Below are 20,146 nucleotides of genomic sequence, written 5' to 3'. Positions count from 1 at the left end.
GTGTAAGAATTCAGATACAAAATAGAAATGTTAGAATTAAAATGCTCATGATTACAGAAGTGACTGTATGCCAAATGATGCTCTCTCCATTTGTGTGAAGCGTGCCTTGTGGTTTGGCCTGAAAAGTGCTCTAAATAATGTCATTTGTGATTATAATTATTATTAAATTGCACCTTGAATACTTATTTTCTTCGGAAATACAACAAGGAAATGCAATGACAAAAGTGAACAAACGCTAAAGTATCCGACCCGCAGCCCGACGCCTATGTTCGACATATTGGGCTGAAAAGTTGCACAAAGCCTTGTTTCCAACATCCCTACTCATGAAAGACATTAGGAATGAAACATGGCCAAAAAGAATAACGATTGCACACGTCAGAGGTGGATGTAGGCCCAAATAAAAAAGATCGGGCCCCATGAAATAAATAGGGCACGTGCACTTTTCCGCGGAAGCGCGCACGTCGAACGTGGGTCCGGCGACGTAAAGACGTTCAAGCAGCCAGACACGCGCAATGATAGCCGGAAGCATCGATAGGGATGAACATATAAATCGATCAAATTCTGTGGCTCGTTCGTAGTATAAAGCTTTCAATTACTGTCTTTTTCGCGAAAGTTAGCTTGATAAATCGCATACCTCTCCGGTTGGGAAGTGGCGGCACGCGTGACGTGGAGAGGGAAAAGTGATCATTTCCAAACGAAGTTACTCGGTAAACGTTTAGCTGACGTGTGGAGAAGTTGAGGCTGCCAGAAAGAGAGCAGATAAACAAACATAAGCAACCACGGAGATCAGCTGAGCGCCTGTGCGAACGGGGGGGCAAACCAGGGAGACGGAGAAATGTCAGAGAGAGAGCAAGTCGACGCTAGTTTTTGACACTACAATGGCTTACATAGGGTCCTAACGTTGTTGTCGAGCTAGCTACCTTCATGCCAAGTGGCAACACTGGGCACAAAGAGAAGATAAGAAAGGATTCCCTGTTTTTTTTGTTGTTGTTTTTTTCGTCCTGACGCTGCCTTCCATCCTTGACAAGATAAAACAGTTGTGACTGTCATTATGGTTCTGAGCGGGACATGCCAATGACTTGACTGTGTGTGCTTCAACAGTTGCAGAACGAAAAGCTTGTTCTACCCCCTTGAGAAAAAGTGCAAAATAGTGTAAAAGCTGTGAGGATAGAGGTAGGCCTAATGTTTTTCTTACCCCCCCCCCCCCCTCCTCCTCCCTAGCAAATAGCAGTCAAACTAAGGCCTCTGTCGCTGCCAGCCACTGCCTTTGCTTGATATGCTACAGTGCTTGTCCTGTGCATTGAAATCTTAAAGATGTTGCAGTTTTTCTTTGGTCTTGCCATAAAAGGTTGCTCTCTCTGCATTCCCAAAATGCATGGATTTCAGAATATATATTTGTTGTGCTTACCTAAGCCCAACCCAATATGCATAAAAAAAAAAAAAAACTCGAAACCTCTTTGAAACTTGAACTGTTTATTCATTGCATGTTTTGCTCCTTTAGCTTAGTCCTGAAACTGTTTTCAGTGTGTCCTACTGTGCTGTAGGGCTGCTTCCTTGTAACCTACACCAGTTAGGTATCCAGTTTGTATGCAGTTGTGTTTATTGGACTTTGGTGAAGCATTGTTAATAGTCATATTCAATAAAGGCTGCATCCCTGTTGAAGCAAACCAACACCCCATCTTAAAGAGAGTGCATATTTGAATTGGATAACTATTCAATATCCAAACATCCCTCTGTCCACTCTCCACTCCCCCCCCCCCCCCCCCCCCTCATCTATGCTCTTCTCCGGTGAATGGTGTCAGAAGTAGGAAAGTCTCGCCATGGCCCACCAAACCACCCCCAGCTCCCAGAAGGCCTTGATGATGGAGTTGAAGTCCCTGCAGGAGCAGCCGGTGGAGGGCTTCCGCATCACCCTGGTGGAGGAGTCGGACCTCTACAACTGGGAGGTGGCCATCTTTGGGCCCCCCAACACGCTGTACGAGGGGGGCTACTTCAAGGTGAGGGCCAGGCAAGGGGGGCCAAGCATGACTTTGTTGTTTAGGGGAGTTGTAGATCTCTACCTTTTTCTAGATCCCTATATTTTTTGCTTTCTCTCTCTTTCTTGCTGTCTCTCTCTCTTTCTCTTGTCCAGCCTCCTTCCCCTTGCTGTGTGATCGTTGTGCTCCAGACACCTATTTTTAGCTTTGGACAGATATAAATGGCACCTCGGCATAGAGAGAGAGAGGGGGAGAAAGAGGGAAGGAAGGAGGGAGAGAGAGACATGATGAGACTACTCTCAGTTTGCCCTTAGTGACTTATTCAGTGTGGCAGTATGAGGGCAGTGAAAGAGCTAAGCTCACGTCCAGGCCAGAAATGGGGTGTATTCAAGTAGTGGTTGAGGTGTGTCTAGTTAGAAAATACTATTTTCACATGGCAAATATCCATAAAGATAGTTTGGTAACAAACTCTTCAGTTCAGAGGGCTTCAGTAAGGACTGCATTTTGCATTCATATGCAAAATAAAAACAACTGAAAAAGCTCCACCTAACCATTCATTAATGCTCTTGTCAGACAAAACAGTCTCATGCTCTCATGCAAACTCATTTCAACTGTGGTTTACCATAGACTGGTTCTAGCATTTATAAATGATGAGGCGACCACCTAAAAGTTTTTGGAAACCGTGATAGTGCTATCTGTATGGAAGCACATTTGGTTTCACTTTGATAGAAGGCTGCATATATGCAGAGCTTTCCACAACTGGTCACAACATTTGCTTTATATGGAATGGGGGTTACTTAATAATACTCTGACTTGTATCACATCAGTTTATATGTCCATTTACACAGGGTAATGGAAATGTGTATTTTTGTTTAAATACCCCCGGGAACACACACACACACACACACACACACATATTTTACCTAGCCATGTAGCGTCCACACATGTGATGCATGGTCGTCATTTTATGCCAGAATATGCTCAATCGCACATTTGCTACTGCAAGCTCTGAGAATCGTTTTTTTGTTCTTAAGTACCAGGGTTATTAGCCTTTGATTACCATTCTGTGTCCCCCTCTTTTTCCCCTCTCAGGCCCACATCAAATTCCCAATCGACTACCCCTACTCCCCCCCAACCTTCCGCTTTCTCACCAAGATGTGGCACCCCAACATCTATGAGGTAAGAATTACACATTGAGTTGACTTTAATGTCAGTTGCATATACTATATGGGGTGGGGAAACATCAAGATGTACACAAGTTGTATGCAAGCCCCAGAGTTACTGTTTTAGTTAAATCAAGGTGAGGATTGTTGTCTATCCGTTGCTATTTAAACAATGTTGACGACAGTGGCTGGTTGTTTTGCTGGGCAGAACGGCGACGTGTGCATCTCTATCCTCCATCCCCCCGTTGACGACCCTCAGAGTGGGGAGCTGCCCTCAGAGCGGTGGAACCCCACACAGAACGTCAGGTAACGCAACCTAGCTGGCTTCAGTCAGTAACACAACCTAGCTGGCTTCAGTCAGTAACACAACCTAGCTGGCTTCAGTCAGGAACACAACCTAGCTGGCTTCAGTCAGTAACACAACCTAGCTGGCTTCAGTCAGTAACACAACCTAGCTGGTTTCAGTCAGGTAACACAACCTAGCTGGCTTCAGTCAGGTAACACAACCTAGCTGGCTTCAGTCAGTAACACAACCTAGCTGGTTCAGTCAGTAACACAACCTAGCTGGCTTCAGTCAGTAACACAACCTAGCTGGTTTCAGTCAGGTAACAACCTAGTTGTCTTCAGAGTTGTTTTTAGTTCCTTTTCAAATTAAAAGGACAACCATAGTCTTGTAGCTGATGCCAACCAAACGTCTTGTAACTGATGCCAACCAAACGTCTTGTAACCGATGCTAACCAAACAACCCTTTTTTTCAGAATGGCACTTTTTCAGAATGGCATGTTTTATAACAAAAACAATTTGTCACAGTATTTGTCAACTATGTCACATAGTTTTGCTAACTGTAAAATACACAAAAAAAGGTTGTGGTCTTAGATTGTGTAAAAAACAAACAAACAAGCATATTGGGACAAGTTGGTGACTCAGCAGTTTTCCAATTCACCTCAATGAAGCCAAAAGAGGGCATGGTCACTCTGGTCTGTTTCAGGGGTTTCGCCGCATTATAGGAAGTAACCAAGAGTGAACTAAGCGCACGAGGCATTTAGAAGTTATATTCTTCGAGAATCAATGACCATATATCACGGATGTACCAATCCAGAGATGCCCCTTTTAAAGGGGAATCAAATTTCATGTGTATTTCTGGTCAATCCACAATACATACGGTCTCAAACTGTCATCATTTCATGTGCAACTGCATCATAGCTATCAAAACGCATAATTGACTTCCGAAAAAAGAATCATACTGCGTTAAAATACGCCAGACAAGAGTTTTTGCACTCTGACCCTACTTTCCTATGCCAGTGATGGCTATCTCTTGCGCTGTTCAACAGAAAGACCTCGTGTGGGAGGGAGAGGGAAATTTTGGGAGTTGTAGGAATTGACTCAAATGGGCATTTTGGAACATCAGGACCGATCAGGGCATTCAAATCGAGATATCTTGACTCAGAGATTTGTTTTTTTGTGTGAATGTGTCTACTGCTGAATACTGAAAACAACAAATGAATTGGATTACATGGTAAAATTCCGCTTTAAGGTGATGTCTCACAAAAAAATCTGGTTTACCCCAAAATATCTTATCTCAGGGGTCCTTGGAAAGCAGAAGGTTGAGAGCCAGTGAACTAAAACAGCTACCTAACAGAGCCAGCTCTGAACTGGACTGTGTGTGTGTGTATGTGTGTGTATGTGTGCGTGCTGGTGTGTGCGTGTGTGTGTGTGTGTGTGCGTGTACAGGACCATCTTGCTGAGTGTGATCTCTCTGCTGAACGAGCCCAACACCTTCTCCCCGGCCAACGTTGACGCCTCCGTCATGTTCCGCAAGTGGAGGGACAGCAAGGGCAAGGACAAGGAGTACGCCGAGATTATTAGGTAAACACACACACACACACACAGTCAATCGTTAATGCTCCTGTAAACAACACTTGCGTAGCAGTGTATAGATAGCGAAATGCTATTCACCAAATACGAAGTGCGTATTGTTATAGTTTATTATTATTGCATTGCGCAGTTGAGTGTTGATTGTTGTGTTGTTGAGGAGTTGCTTTCCCTTAAGCATTTCATTACGCTGTATCTTGTATATTGTATACTTGACTAATAAAATTTGATTTGATTTGCTTTCAACTGTGTTTTTGAGTGTTCACCTCTTTGTGACGCCCCTCTGCCCCCCCCCCCCCCCCTCTGTTTCCCCTCTCCTTTTCCCCTCTCCTCTCTCTCTCTCACAGGAAGCAGGTGGTGTCCACGGCGGCTGAGGCAGAGCGCGACGGTGTCAAGGTTCCCACCACCCTGGCGGAGTACTGCATCCAGACCAGGGTGCCCTCCCAGGACAGCAGCTCCGACCTGCTCTACGACGACCTGTACGACGACGACATGGAGGAGGAGGAGGAGGAGGAGGAGGAAGGGGAGAGTGACCTGGAGTCTGGAGGGGAGGCAGACGGGGGCACCAGCGGAGGAGAAGACGGGGGCACCCGCTGCTACGACAACCAGGACGATTCTGGGAACGAGGAATCCTGATGACATTTGGAGAACACTCCCTCCCTCCCTCCCTCCTCCCTCCTTTGTCCTGTTCAAAGCTGTCTTTCTTTCTGTCTGTCCCTCTCATGCCGTTCTGAGTGAATGGCTGGCTCTGTTTGTCTGTCCATCTGACTGCATTTTCTGTCTGTTTCTGCCCGAACGGCTGCCTGTCTCACTTTTCTGTCTCTCACTCTTGATTGGTTTCTGTCTGGATGGTGGTCCCTCTGTTCAGTCTGTTTTGCTCTGATCTTACAGCTTATTCTGACCTTCTCTGTCTGTCTGTCTGTCTGTCTATCCATCTGCCAGCCAATCTGTGTATCGCTCTGCTCGTAATGTAATGGACTTGAACCCTTAGACACACTCTGCCACCCCCCCCTCTTCCAGACGCACGCTCAGGCCCTCCGTGTTCTTCCCCTGACCTTTTGAACCTTGACCCCTGACCCCCCTTCACGGGAGGTGTGTTCCTCTTTCCAACATAGAACCACAGGAAGGTTGCGTATACCACCACATCCTCCTCATCCTCATCCTCCTCCTCCTGCTCCACCACCTTCCCCTGCCTCTAAACCTCAGGGCCTCCATCGCCTCGGAGAGAACTCCAACTCACATGGAACTCCTCACTTTGATGTTGTGTTTTTGTTCTGAGGGATGTTTTGTTGTGGGGGGGGGGGGTAGTTAGTGTCTATCCAGACAGTGAGCTTCAACGCTTGAAACAACAACAACAACACCACCACTGCTGCTTCCCGCCTCCTCTCTCCACTGAGTTATTTGTCTTCAGAGGGGTTGTTTCTGGTTTCTGGACAGGACCAGAGTATGCAGTGCCCCTGGCTGAGTTTGACAGTCATTACCTGCCATATGTGTGCACTCTTCCATTTTGGCCATGTTTTACACATCACTACACCAGACTAGTTGTCTGTTGCTTTTAAGGAGGTGGTGCTCTGGTGGTTTGGAGCAAAGTCACAGAAGGAAAGGAAGCAAGCTACTGAAGCGATACGGAAGACGGGAGGATTTGTGTCAGTGGAATTCAGTATTTTAATCACCTATTTAAACACATGCAAAGAATATCAGCTATTGTTTATGTCCGTACTAGTAGTTAGTTAAAAGAGGCGCGTTGGTCTTTTTGACGACACATGTAGCAGCCACACAAGTAGATTCTGTTCAGTTGACGATGCTGTGAACACACTTTAGGGTCGTTTCTAACTATGAACATTTTGGTGCCGTTGTAAAATGGATGGGTTGACTACATGTGGAGACGTGTCACCGTCGTGTTTTTAGAGAAAGGACATCTTGGAACTCTGGAAAAAAATACTTGGGCTGAATAGAGGAGCAGGAGTACTTGATGTGAGGCATCATCGCAACCAATCATCCTCTGCAGTTTTCGTGTGTGCGTGCGTGTGTGTTTGTGTGTGTACGTGCGCTAGTGTTTTACCATGACTTGTTCTATGGAGTGATGGTCTGGGTTGTATGCCAAGGAAATGCAGTGTCAAGACACGATCACCATCAACCCTCCAACACATTGGCGCCATGGATGAGTGTGGAATACTGTTTTATTTTTATTTTTTTTCTGTTTTTATGAACTATAAAGAGACTTCACTCATCAGTCTGATCAAAAAGATTCTGGAGAAACCTCTTCTTCCCTGGCTTCTGTTGAGTCACATGAACCTGCCATCAAAATGGATGGTTCTCTTCCTCCAATGGACATGCAGGGATGTGATGTACCGGTGAGCACCAGGAAGTGATGGACTGAGGGAGGGGGTGTATCTCAACAGTCTGGAGTGGTGTCCTCTTCTTATCTCCTGTCCTTTATCCTGCCTATTACGTTGTTTTCACCTGTCCTATTTTGGGAGTAGCGATGGAGAAGAGGAGATGAGCAGAGACCACCTCAGAGGATTGAGATGCACCCATACTGAGCCTTGCTGTGTATGGATGAAGGACATGGAGACAGTTGGAACAGTTCCCTCCTAAATCTTCAGCTTCAATGACAATCAACTTGAAGGACCATGTTCTAAGCTGTCAGACATGAACAAACTTGTGTAGTGTTCTAAAGCTGGACAGCAGTGGACTCATTTTGTTCATTTATTGTGTGTGTGCGTGCGTGTGCGCGTGTTTTTGAAGTGTGCAGGGACAATTTTAGGAGCTTTTCCCTCTTGAGGATAAAAATTGTCACACATTTAAACAAAAAAGAAAAGGAAAAAAAAATGTGCATATTATCTCACCTGTGTCGGCAGCAATTGATGTGGATGCTGCAGTTCTCGTTGGTTTGTAGTTTGTTTTAATTTCTTTTCTTCTTCCTTTTGTGTTGTGAGGATGCAAATGTCACCTATAAAGTTTATATTCTAAAAAATATTTGGATGAATTGGAGCTCTGATATTTGATAGGCTATTACTGTCTCTGCCAGTGGTGGGAAATGTGTTGCTCTGCCATGAAGCCGGTCTCTGTCATTTCAAGCAGACATGCCGGTCTAATGGTAGCCTTTTGGTTTAGGAGACCCAGGTTCAATCCAATCATGTATATACAGTGTCCTGCGTAAGTATTTGGACAGTGAAGCTTTTTTTTTTCTTCTTTTGGCTCTATACTCCCAAGAGTTTGGATTTGAAATCAAACAATTACTATGAGCTTAAAGTATAGAGTCTCAGCTTTCATTGCGTATTTGAATACATATTGGTTTCACCATTTAGAAACAAAAGTTTTTATCCATAGTGCCCCTATTTCAGGGCACCCAAAGTATTTGGACAGATTATGTCAAAATTAAGCACTCATGTTTAGTATTTGGTCACATATCCATTACAGTTAGCTAGCTCCTCTCAAAAGCAGGGAAATGGAGAATTCCCAAGTTGTTATGGCTGTATGACTTACTGCATAATGAGGCACTGTTCAATGAGTTTGGAGGCATTTTGCTTTTGCTTTTTACAGACATTGCACCTTGCGGTGTAGCCTCTGTAGTTCTTCTGGTGAAGTCTTCTGTGGATGGTAGTCTAACACACCTACCTCCTGGAGAGTGTTCCTGATCTGTGGGACAGTTGTTTGGGGGATATTTCTTTTCTTTCTTTCTTATATTATTATTATTTTTTCAGTTGTCATCCACGGAAGTGTCCCTTGGCCTACCAGGCCGTTTGCGATTGCTGAGGTCACCAGTGCTTTCTTTCTTCTTAGTGATGTCCCAAACTGTTGACTTTGGTAAGCCTATGGTTCGGACTGTAATCCATTTCTTTCAGATTTTTCAGCCTCATAATGGCATCCTTGACATTCATTGACACCTCTTTGGTCCTCATGTTGACAGACACCCAATAGCAAATAGGCAAACGCAAAGCCCAGAATCAATACTAGACATTGACAGCTCTTTTATGCTTGCACATATGATGTGACAAAACACACTTGACTAATCAGAAACACCCATCAAGCCAATTGTCCAAATACTTTTGGTGCCCTGAAATAGGGGGACTATGTATAAGGTGTATAACACCTTCAAATAAAAGCTGACAATAGGCACTTTAATGTCATATTAATTGGTTGATTTCAAAGTCAAGTCACAAGTCTTTTGTGTGTGTGTGTGTGTGTGTATATATATATATATATAAACAAATATTATTATTATTATTTTTTTTTTTTTAAATATGTAGCCAAAAGAAGAAAAAATGCTTCACCGTCCAAATACTTATGCAGGACACTGTATTTTGGTTTGATGACTTGCAGTTACAGTGCTGGCCAACATGGGGCAGATCTAACCCTAACCCAAGCTGAAGGGTTGCATGAAGTAGTAACCTTGCAAAACCAAATGTCAACCTCAGACTACAAGGATGCACTCATCATATGGTAGATGTTTGGCTTTGGCATGTGGGAGACACAGGTTTGATTCCCAACATTTACACAAGCAAACTATTTTGAAATTAAACATGTTTTAAAGTAGGTAGTGAAGATAGTAATATGGGCATACAGTAATAATGACATTGTGAAACTTTGCACAGCATTTTGCCACCATTTTAAAGTCACGATCTGGGAAAAAAGAGGCAGCCCTGCCACGTGTTTTGGTAAATATTTGAGGGATGGGCTTGGAGGAATTCAACTCCTCCCAAATTCATAGATAGTTCCCTAGAGGGAAGAACTATGACATCAACATTTAACCATTTTGTTTGTAAACAAGAGTAATAAAACCTTTTAAGTTATGATGGGGTAGGATGGTTGTGCTTGTCTCATGAGGCATTTATAAGTATTAAGAATCAATGGGTATAATTCTTGAATTGAAATGACATTTGAACAAATCCCAGATTGTGCCTTTTTAGGAGCTGTTATGCAATCATGAAGTTCGACAAGGGAGTGCAAGATCTTTGTGTTGCACAAATGTTCAACTTCAAACTTCAATTTCAAAGGACAGTTTTTCTCTTAGATTAACCGTGTCCAGTTCTTTTATATCAATGTGAACTTGTGGAAGAGGTCAGTTATCAGTTTAAGGAAGTTTACCAAAGGGCTCCACAACTAGTCCCCAATGGAATTAAGAAGCTGGTAGTTTTGATGAGAATGTATTTATTAACTGTCATTATTGTCAAAAGTACTCATCTGATCTCCCAAGCATGAAATTAGTCAGTGGTTGAGTGGTCCCTTGAAGGTGTGAAATTTAATCAGTTTTTCATCACCTTGATGTAATTGTATTAGTCTCCCCCTGGTGGTAACCTTTGTTTTGGCAGCATCTTCTGACAATGCAGTCCTACTGATTTCTACTTCTACATGCAGTACGAACCACGATAACAACTTCACCGTTTTATCTCTGAGAGATGCTATCACACTTCCATTATTCAAGGCTTTTTTTCATCCATCTTAGTCATCACATGACACAACGCTGATGTGGTCTAATGATTTGTTCTGACTATAAGCTTATTCAGACCGTTTTTTCTGATTCTCTGTAAAGTATGACAATATATTTCCACATAACTTTTTCCATGGGAAGGCTTAAACCTTTGGGAGTCAATGTTGAGTTTAAAATACAGCCTGTGTACATTGATTAAGAAAGAATAACCACTCACTCCATATATATGTTTTTATCTCAGTTCACTCTTGAACAAACATATTACAGTACAGCCCTATCCTAATTCATAAATAACCCAAGACAACCCCATTCAGTCTATGGCACTAAATGATTTTGCTATGATGCATCCATGGAGTGAGACCTCTCTGTGTGTACAGTAAATATGACCCCCACGAATAATGTAGTGCCCCTCCTTGTGTGAATTGGTGACAATTACTGAACCGTATGATAGAAAAGTTACCAGAGCGTGTAGTAGTCATTTGATTAATTTTCAAGAATTTTACAGTATTATTTGAAAACAGTCAATTGGCCTCTTTGCCCCATATTATGACATTTTTTCGCAAGATTAATCAGCGACACCTTGAAACTAACAACAAATCTCTATGGCAAGACGCATCATTCGTAAAAATTGGGCCAATCAGTGTCATTTCATAAATGCCGCATATTCACCCAAGTTTTGTCTCAGTGGTGTCGGAGATGAAATGTGTGACATACAAACGGACAAAGATCGATCTATCGTCTCCTCCCTGAGTTCATCGTGGACCACAAAAATGCGGTAAACTATAAAACATTTATAATCACAAAAACATCCGACAACATTTACATTCACACACAGCAACAAAAACGGCGCTTGACAGTCCAGTTTTGGCATTTTACGAACGTCACTTCTCATTTTCTCTAGGCTAGTGAGTGGCCCCCCCTCTCTAAAAGCAAGTTGTTTACAATTCTCCACCATAACGAAAAAGGATATGATTGATTGACAGCATAGCATGATAGTAGTTAGTGTCCGTTACTGTGTCTCCTCCGCTGCCTCCAGGTGGCGCTGTGCCGCCCTCAGCGTGTCCTGCAGGTCGTAGTACTGAGCCAGGGCACACGCCTCCTCCAGCCCAGCCCAGCGGTAGTCCTGGTGCTCCTCTGACAGCGTGACGGCCATCTTGGGGTCCTTCAGCTCAGCCAGCCAGTAGAGCACCTCCTTGGGTCGCCCTCGCACCTCGTACCGCAGCTCCTGCAGGAAACCGTGGACCATCCGCAGGTGCTCCGTCCCTAAGCCCGCCTCCTCCCTCGTCTCCCTCAGGGCCGTGGTCAGGTCATCCTCCCCGGGATCCACGTGACCTAGAGGAACCAGAACCATTTCAGTCAGTTACGGCCCATTCGGACGTCGTCAGAAAACTCCGATAAATGTAGGAAGTAACCACTGGAATGACCTTCCAAGTCAGAGTTCCTAGTGGAAAAGAAACCGGTTGAACAGAATTGTTGCCACTTCAAAAGTAGTCTAATGCATTCACGTCGTTGTTATGACTTCACCAACAGGGTGGTATGAGCTCCCCAGAACTATCCTAATGGGATATTACTCACCATACTGGAGTAGTGGAGTTAACAGGTGGGGTGGGTCTACCTCAGGGCAAAGTCTAACCCTATCCAGTCCTTCAAAATGTGATAAGGGGAGTCAAAAGGTAGACCATTGGATATATGAGTGATAACATTGAAATCAAGCACCAGTCTGTGGTTGACAAGGCTCACTCAAACATAGTAAATGGATTCATGTTATGGTGTGTGCATGAAAACCATGCCATCGAAACTTGTTCTTCACATTAGTATCTGTTACGGTTGTCAAACGGGCATCTCAGGAGTCGAAATGGGAAGTTAGCAGCACGGAATCTAGGTATGCTCAGCTATTGAGATAGCAAGGCATTGTCAGGTAGGTATCTTATAATAAGCAAGCATTATGTCACTCTTACCACAGTGGCATAATGGGACTATTATGGCCGGTCAGTTAAGTGTTAAACATGTGCACTCCACCTTTAGGAGGGGTCCAGTGGTGCTCCCCATATGAAGTCTGTAGAAGGAGGTACTCGATGTTGTCAGGCGGAGGTACAGGCTGTGCCAGGCGACGGAAGACAATGAATCCACACGCACGCAGAGCCATCACCTGCTGAAGCACAGGCACATCATCACCTCCAAAACAACACACTCACGGAAGCTTCATTAGATGTGTTATATCTTGGGCTTGGAGCTGAAGTTTAGTCATTGCACAAGTACAATAGGGCAGTGGTTCTCAAGCAGGGGTAGATGTGCTTTACACAGGGGGTACTTGTGAAGACTTATAAGAACATAGGCTTTATGGTCAAATGAACAGGCAGAGCCAAATGATGGGAGGAACAGCCAGCAACACTGCAATAGAGCGCTATTTGTGAACATACTGAAACTGAAAATGGGAGTAATTATGGATTATTTAATGAATGCAAGTTTGGCAACACTTTAAGAATGTGAATGGCACCCCCATTAACCCCGTACAGGGCAATTTAAACGTGTCAATAGCATAGCATCCTCCTCTAGTCCTATGGACAGAGATAGAGTCGGAGACATTGTATGGAAATAAAAATGACCCCGCCAAGACAGTTTGAAATAAAATCATTCTTTCACTGACTCGTCGTGTGGTTGTCCCCTTTGATGGGCATCAAGCTCGACAAATTTCTCGTGCAAAGTCATTTAATAGCAAGTAAGAGTTAGCTCGCTAACTTTGACCAAATCCCGAGTTGGAGCTCAAATTAGCTCGATAACTCCCCTTAGCTCCCTTCGTACTATACTCCCCGAGTTGTTGAAAAGTGCGTTTATTTATTTTTGGCAAGCTTAATGCCCGGAAAAAGGGGTCTACCACCCGATGAACCATCAGAATCAGTGAAAGAAGTATTTTATTACAAACTGTGTCTTGGCGGGTCCTTTTTATTTCGATACATGACGAAGTCTCCGACTAACCTGTTCACGGACACTTCACTAGAAAGGCTAACATGTCAACACACTAGAATTGCTTCTGAAAATGGTTAGGAAGGACTAGCTTGCTTTAATCGGGACGCATGTGTATTAGCCTATATCTGTAAGATCTTCACAATGTCTAAAATGTTAATTGCAAAACGTTAACTTACTGTAAAATTACTCTGCTTTAGAAGCTAGCACAGCTAGCGCAGCTACTGCTCATTTCAGACCAGATATACAACAAATACTCTTGAACGTACCCTTCATAATTCTCTTAATTCTGATTGGCTGAATGGTACGTCAGACGGCACGCTGAGAAAGGAGTCCGGTGCCTGAACACCGATAAAAGTTCCGCACGTTCAACATCTGGGTGTTGTTATCAATGTGGAAATTATGTTGATGATGATGATGATGATGATGATGATTATTGTTATTAATAATAACAACAATAATAATCATCATCGTGAGATCCACTCAGTTAACATTTCTTACAGTGACTATCTGATGTAAATGTGTGACCATTTAATAGATTGATTTAATTATAACCTTATTCTACATTATAATAATAATAATAATAATAATAATAATAATAATAATAATAATAATAATAATAATAATGAAATAAAGAATAGAATAAGGTTAAAAGGTCACACATTTACATCACATAGTCACTGTAACAAATGTTAACTGAGTGGATCTTATGAAATCTTGATTATCCCTTTGGAAAATAGGCAACATATTTGATTGATCGAATAACTGATTAATAAATTCTTATAATCAAGCCATATTTTTTTTATTCTTTCAGTCTGTCTGAACAAATATCCAGCTTGTGTTCAATAGAGATAAGAAAAACCTACCCCTTCCAGAATATAGCCAACATATTCGATTGATTGAATGACTCATTAATAAATTCTTAAAATACATCAAGCCATATATTTTTTTATTATTTCGGCGAAACTTCTAGTCTGTCTCTACGAATATCCAGCTTGTGTTCAATAGAGATAATAAAATCATACCCTCTCCAGACAGTTAGATATGTGGATAGGGCAAACTGAAAGGACCGGAGGGATAAGATAATGACAGCAGGACCTCCTCACTGTGGTCCCAAGCTGCCATTATTATCTCTTCAGCAAGAGGGACAACAAGCTGGTTCCAAGGTAAGACATTTAGTTTTTTAAGGTAATAATTTTTAAAGTGGGTATTTTGTTTTCTGTAGCAAACATAGTAATATTAAGAGAGGGGGAAGGTGGCAACATTGTGAGGATGAACAACATTTCACAATGTTGAAAATATAAACATGTGAATATGAAATATGAAATTTGAGGCTGACTACAGAGCATGGTTTAGCCAGAGGGTTTTGGACATGTGTGGCATAGACTCCTGCTGTTCTTTGTGCTCTCAAAAATTACTCAACCTGAACTGATGTGCTCATTATTCCGCTCTGCAATACATGAAATATACTCAAGGGTCAGATGTCAGAATCCTCTAGCCAGAAGAGATTTTCGGTTGCTGCCACTTAAATTAGGCCTACATGGACACGCTCGCAGTCATGTAATCACTTTATGACTAATGGTAGTGTAAAATAATACAATAATTCAGATGATAAACCCTCTTAGTCTTTATGTTTAGCCCATAGCATGTGTATCACTGTATGGATGGTATGCAATGACACAAAATGTCCATTACAAACATTTGTGGAAGCTGAAATGTTTGGTATTGACACAGTGTTTCATAATGTCTATGTAGGAGATGGAAGAGCCTGGAGCAGGTCCCCTCTTTGTAGGGAAGAAGGAGGACCTTATCAAGGCCAAGCGCTCATTCAGGACCTTGGCTGGGAGGGACATCTTGGTGATTTATCACCAGGGAGTGTTCTATGCTCTTGACTTCCACTGTTACCGTAAGTAGATTCCAGAGGTTTGTCTATAGCTTCCATATCCAGTTGATAGTGCTGGTCTGCACTTCTAAACAGTGGTGGTGGGTCTTGACAAATGCAATTACTGCTACTGAGATATTTGAATTCTATTGTAATCACCCCCCCCCAAACTAAAGTAGGGTGTTTTGAGGGTGAAAAGACCTACCGTGTTAACTACAACAAGTGTAGCCGTAGCACTTTTGACTGGAAATGAAAGTTATAGATTCATTTTACATTTAAGTCATTTAGCAGATGATTTTATCCAAAGTGGCTTACAAGTGCATTTGTCTAAGTAAGTGAATCAACTATACAACAGTCATTGTAAGTAAAACTTTCGATAAGAACAAGTGCCATCAGCAGTCACAGTGCTAGAGAAACCACCCTACATTTTACTGGTAATGTAGGGTGTTAGGGGGTGGAGAGGTCTGAGGAGGAAGAGCCCAGGTGTACCCTAAAGAGATGGGTCTTTAGTCTGTGGCGGAAAATAGGTAGCGACTCCGCCGTCCTGACAGTAGTGGGAAACTCATTCCACCACTGAGGCGCCAAGACAGAGAAGAGCTTGATTGAGCGGAGCGACCACTACATCCTTGTTGAGATGGCGGTGCCAAGTGGCCAGCAGAGGTGGAAGAACCGAGTGATTGGGCCGGGGTTTGGGGACTGACCATTGTTTGCCGATAGGGAGCTGCTGTTTCCTTTACCGCTCTGTAGGTGAGCACCAGGGTTTTGAATCTGATGCGAGCTTGAGGAGATTGAACACCAGACGGTCTGTAGCATTCTGGGTGAGCTGCAGAGGTCTGATGGTGGAGGCAAGGAGCCCGGCCAGAAGTGAGTTGCAGTATTCTAGGCGGGAGATGACAAATGCCTGGATCAGTTGCGCTGCTTCTTTCGTGAGGAATGAGCGTATCCGAATGTTGTAGAGGAAGAATCTACAGGAGCAGGTCATCGCTGTGACGTTAGCCACATAGGACAGGAGTTCTCCACCGTAATGGAGACGTCTTGGAGAGGGCAGGCTTTCCTAGGAAGGAAGAGGAGCTATGTCTTGTCAAGATTGAGCTTGGGGTGGTGAGCAGACATCCAGGCAGAGACACGTGTCGCCACCTGTGTGTCAGAGGGGGGTTAAGAGATAAAACGTTGAGTGTCATCAGCATAGCAGTGGTAAGAGAAACCATGTGAGGAAGTTACACAGCCAAGAGATTTGGTATACAGAGAGAACAATAAGGGTCCTAGGACAGGATGAGGGTGGTAAGGAAAGGAAGGATGTTGTTTGAGATAGATTGGAGAAGGGGTGAGGGGTTGGGATCAAGAGGGCAGGGGGTTGCCGATTGGATGAGACAAGTTTTAGGACATCATTAGGGGAGAGAGGGGAAATAGATGATAAACCACAGCTAAATCTACTAGTGGTAGGAGTGATAGCACAAGGTTGTGTGAAAGAGCTGTCATCAGCCTTTACAAAGTAGGTGACAAAGTAATCTTTAAATGCAGAGAGAGGGGAGGGAGGTGAAGGGAAGGTGGGTTGAGGAGTGAGGAGAATGTGGCAAACAGTTTCCTTGGGTCAGAGGCAGAGGATTGCATTTTAGAATGGTAGAATAAAGCTTTTGGAGCAGTCAAGGCCTGGCCTGTTCTACTAGCTCGCATATTCAGGATATTCAATATCGATTTAATTTATTATACAGTAGTTCCGATTATAGATTAAATAGTCCTAAATAGATTAAATAGTCCTTTGACTATGAGGTAATTCATTATATTCTAAAACACCTTTGGAGGTGCTGCTTTGAGCAGGCAGCAAAGAAAACTAAATAAATCCACACCCTGCCCGTTTGGTTTGAAACTGGGTACAAAACTGCCTTTCCTGTATAATAAAGGAGCACTTTTGGGTGCATCTATCTACCAATGTAAAAGTGCTCATGTGTCTTGTTAACGAGGGGACCTTTCCCTGCACAACACTGGTATGGTATGTCCAGTCAGCAAAATGATAGAGTGCCATTAACTGTTTGCTTATTCTGCAATACTCTGATCCTCTCTCCTTTGAACAGATGCTGGGGGACCATTACAAAATGGAGACATAGAGGTGAGTGATGCTAGAAAGTAGCCTAAGTTTGATATGAAATCAATCTGCGTCTACCTCTTATATAAGGCCCAACGTTGTCTATCACAAGGCAATGGGCAGACACCAAGACTATTGATTTCTCAATGCCAACTAAATCCTGTGGTATATTGTAAATAAGTATGAAACATGGCTTCACTGATAGTACTGTGTCTTAACACAGCATAATGTTGTTTTCCTATGAATTCAGTATCAAAATAAGCCGGATGAAAGGCTTATCGTCATTTTATCTCACTTGCAGGAATTTGATGGCAAACTGTGCATAGTGTGTCCAAAGCACAAGTACAAGATCAGCCTGGCCAAGGGGGAGGGGATCTACAGGGCTACCAACCCCGCTGAGAAGGTGCCTACCCCGCGCTGGTACACCAAGGGCATCAAGCAGAGAGTCCACCAGGTGACAGAGACCAATGAAGACGTCTTTGTCACGCTGTCTGATGTGTCTGGACGGCTGGAGTCTGACTATTACCAAGGGGAGAAGGGCAAGGTGGAGAGGGAGAGGGCTGAGGCAGAGTATGCAGCCGCTGCATCTAAGAAGGACATAAACTACTGACCGACCGTCTTGAACCCAAATGCTAAAATCCAGGGGGTTGCCACTGTCCTGGTCCCATTAGATGAGACGTTAACTTGAGGGAAACCCCCAGTATGCATCTTAATAGTCATAAGTGGCCTCCTCTTCTCTTTTTCTTTCCTTCATCTGCACTGGTCTAAAAGCACCTGCAGAGGTGAAATATGATTCACATTTGCTTTCATCGTAAATACAGGCCGGGTGAACATAATATGGTAGACACCTACTTAGAATGGTATTGCACAGTGCTTTTATACCATTGCAGATGAAGCAGAGAAGGAGGGGAAGAGGAGGCCACTTATGACTATGGATATATTCTGCGGGATTGGAGTTCACATCTCATCTAACGGTAGCCATTTGGGATCAAGTCCAGGGGTTTGAGCAGCCAATCAGTCTCAAATGACCATTTCTGTTCAGGTGGCAGGTTTGGGGGATTTCATGAACTTTCCACAAGAATCTGTCTTTCTGTGTAATTATACTCAGTTATGTTACCTTTTGTCTTATAATAACTGGAATTTCTGAATTCCAGTTCCTTTTTTTTGGCATTCTTGCTGTTTGACTTGTGAATTGTAACTCTTTCCCAAGTAGGGTGAATGTTATGTCTACCTCCAGATTACAAAATCTCTGCGGCTCAGTAATAAAGCTTCTCAGATTAAAATTCATGCTTGTGATGCAACTTTGGCTTTAGTTGTGTAGCCAGACATTAGGTTGAAGTGATAGATATTCAATATGCCTCTTAATCAGCACTCTTCTCAGGATTATAGGCGAGTGATATACACTCATGTAACACTTTATTAGGAACACCTGTACACCTTATGGTGGAGGTGGTGTAATGGTGTGGGAAATGTTTTCTTGGCACACTTTGGGCCCGTTAATACCAGTCAATCATTGCTTGAATGCCACAGCCTATTTGAATATTGTTGTGTCATGTGCATCATGTGCATCCCTTCATGGCCACAATGTACCCATCTTCTAAGGGCTACTTCCAGCATGATAATGCACCATTTACATTTGCATTTATATTTATGGCATTTAGCAGACACCTTTATCCAAAGCGACTTACAGCAAATACATTTGTTTAAGTAAGTGAATCATCTATCCATCAGTCATCATAAGAAAAAGTAATCTATGGTGGGACCAAGGGCAGTCGCAATGCTAGAAGAAAGAAGAATTCCTTTTTTACAGGAGAGAAACAGGGGGGTAGTGGGGATGAAGAGGTCTTTAGGAGGGACAGTTAAGATGTAGCCTGAAGAGATGGGTCTTCAAGGCCTGGCCTGTTCTACTAGCTCGCATATTCAGGATATTCAATTGGTATAGAGGGAGAACAGTAAGGGCCCTAGGACAGAGCCCTGGGGGACCCCAGTGGTGAGGCCATGTGGAGAGGACAGCAATCCTCTCCACGTCATCTGATAAGAGTGATCGGCTAGGTAGGATGCAAACCAGGAGATTGCAGAGCCAGAGATGCCCAATTCTGAGAGGGTGGAGAGAAGGATCAGGTGGTTTACTATGTCGAATGCAGCAGACAGGTCCAGAAGAATGAGAACAGACAGCAAGGAGAGCAGTCTCAGTAGAGTGCCCAGCCTTAAAGCCGGATGGGTGAGGGTCAGGGAGGTTGTTCTGAGGGAGGTAGTGAGACAGTTGGTTAGAGACAGCACGTTCAAGGATTTTAGATAAGAAGGAGAGAAGGGATACCGGTCTGTAGTTATGGACAGCAGACGGGTCAAGAGTTGGTTTCTTGAGAAGAGGTTTGACTCTGGCTGTCTTGAAGGCCGCTGGGACAGATCCTGTGGATAGAGAGGAATTGATTAAGGTGGTAAGGAAAGGAAGGAGGTCTTTGGAGATGGATTGAACAAAGGGGGAGGGGATAGGATCAAGGGGGCAGGTGGTTGCACGCTTGGATGTGACCAGTTTTAGAATATCATCAGGGGAGATGGGGGGGAAAGCTGATAAACCAGAGACCGGGTTTAGCGCAGTGGGTTTGGGAGGAGAGGTACCAGTGTTGGCAAGAGGTAGAGGGAAAGAGCTGCTAATGTCATCAACCTTCAAGTCATCTCAAACTGGTTTCATGAACATGACAATGAGTTCAATGTTCCTCAGTGGCCTTTCCAGTCACCGGATCTGAATCCAATAGAACACTTTTGGGATGT

General features: G+C 43.5%; 3 protein-coding genes across 4 annotated transcripts; 2 read left to right on the top strand and 1 right to left on the bottom strand.

Annotated features, from left to right (window-relative positions):
- The first annotated feature begins 511 nt into the window (after positions 1-511).
- ube2r2 (ubiquitin-conjugating enzyme E2R 2) lies at positions 512-7,990 on the top strand. Its single transcript, XM_083669131.1, has 6 exons — positions 512-1,173; positions 1,803-1,997; positions 3,069-3,155; positions 3,348-3,445; positions 4,871-5,005; positions 5,359-7,990. Exons 2-6 carry the CDS (start codon positions 1,821-1,823, stop codon positions 5,645-5,647), a joined length of 786 nt encoding a protein of 261 aa, XP_083525257.1. The 5' UTR covers positions 512-1,173; positions 1,803-1,820; the 3' UTR covers positions 5,648-7,990.
- Positions 7,991-10,662: 2,672 nt separating this feature from the next.
- nudt2 (nudix (nucleoside diphosphate linked moiety X)-type motif 2) lies at positions 10,663-13,652 on the bottom strand. 2 transcript variants are annotated; one of them, XM_083667599.1, is made up of 3 exons: positions 13,589-13,652; positions 12,465-12,597; positions 10,663-11,777 (listed from the first exon to the last, which is right to left on the bottom strand). In XM_083667599.1, the coding sequence occupies exons 2-3, from the start codon at positions 12,589-12,591 to the stop codon at positions 11,455-11,457; spliced, it is 450 nt and encodes a 149-aa protein (XP_083523725.1). In that variant the 5' UTR covers positions 12,592-12,597; positions 13,589-13,652; the 3' UTR covers positions 10,663-11,454. The 2 variants fall into 2 exon arrangements, with proteins under 2 accessions (XP_083523725.1, XP_083523724.1); XM_083667598.1 differs by having other exon boundaries at positions 12,465-12,594; positions 13,589-13,651.
- An 895-nt stretch (positions 13,653-14,547) lies between these two features.
- Positions 14,548-18,622, top strand: rfesd (Rieske (Fe-S) domain containing). Its single transcript, XM_083667924.1, has 4 exons — positions 14,548-14,575; positions 15,165-15,315; positions 17,364-17,398; positions 17,676-18,622. Exons 2-4 carry the CDS (start codon positions 15,168-15,170, stop codon positions 17,982-17,984), a joined length of 492 nt encoding a protein of 163 aa, XP_083524050.1. The 5' UTR covers positions 14,548-14,575; positions 15,165-15,167; the 3' UTR covers positions 17,985-18,622.
- Positions 18,623-20,146: the final 1,524 nt, after the last annotated feature.

Source organism: Argentina silus, assembly GCF_951799395.1.
Source record: "Argentina silus genome assembly, chromosome: 4".
In the NCBI taxonomy this organism is placed as follows: Eukaryota; Metazoa; Chordata; class Actinopteri; order Argentiniformes; family Argentinidae; genus Argentina; species Argentina silus.
Note: the sequence above shows the minus strand (reverse complement) of the source record. Positions and strands in the feature narration are given on the sequence as shown.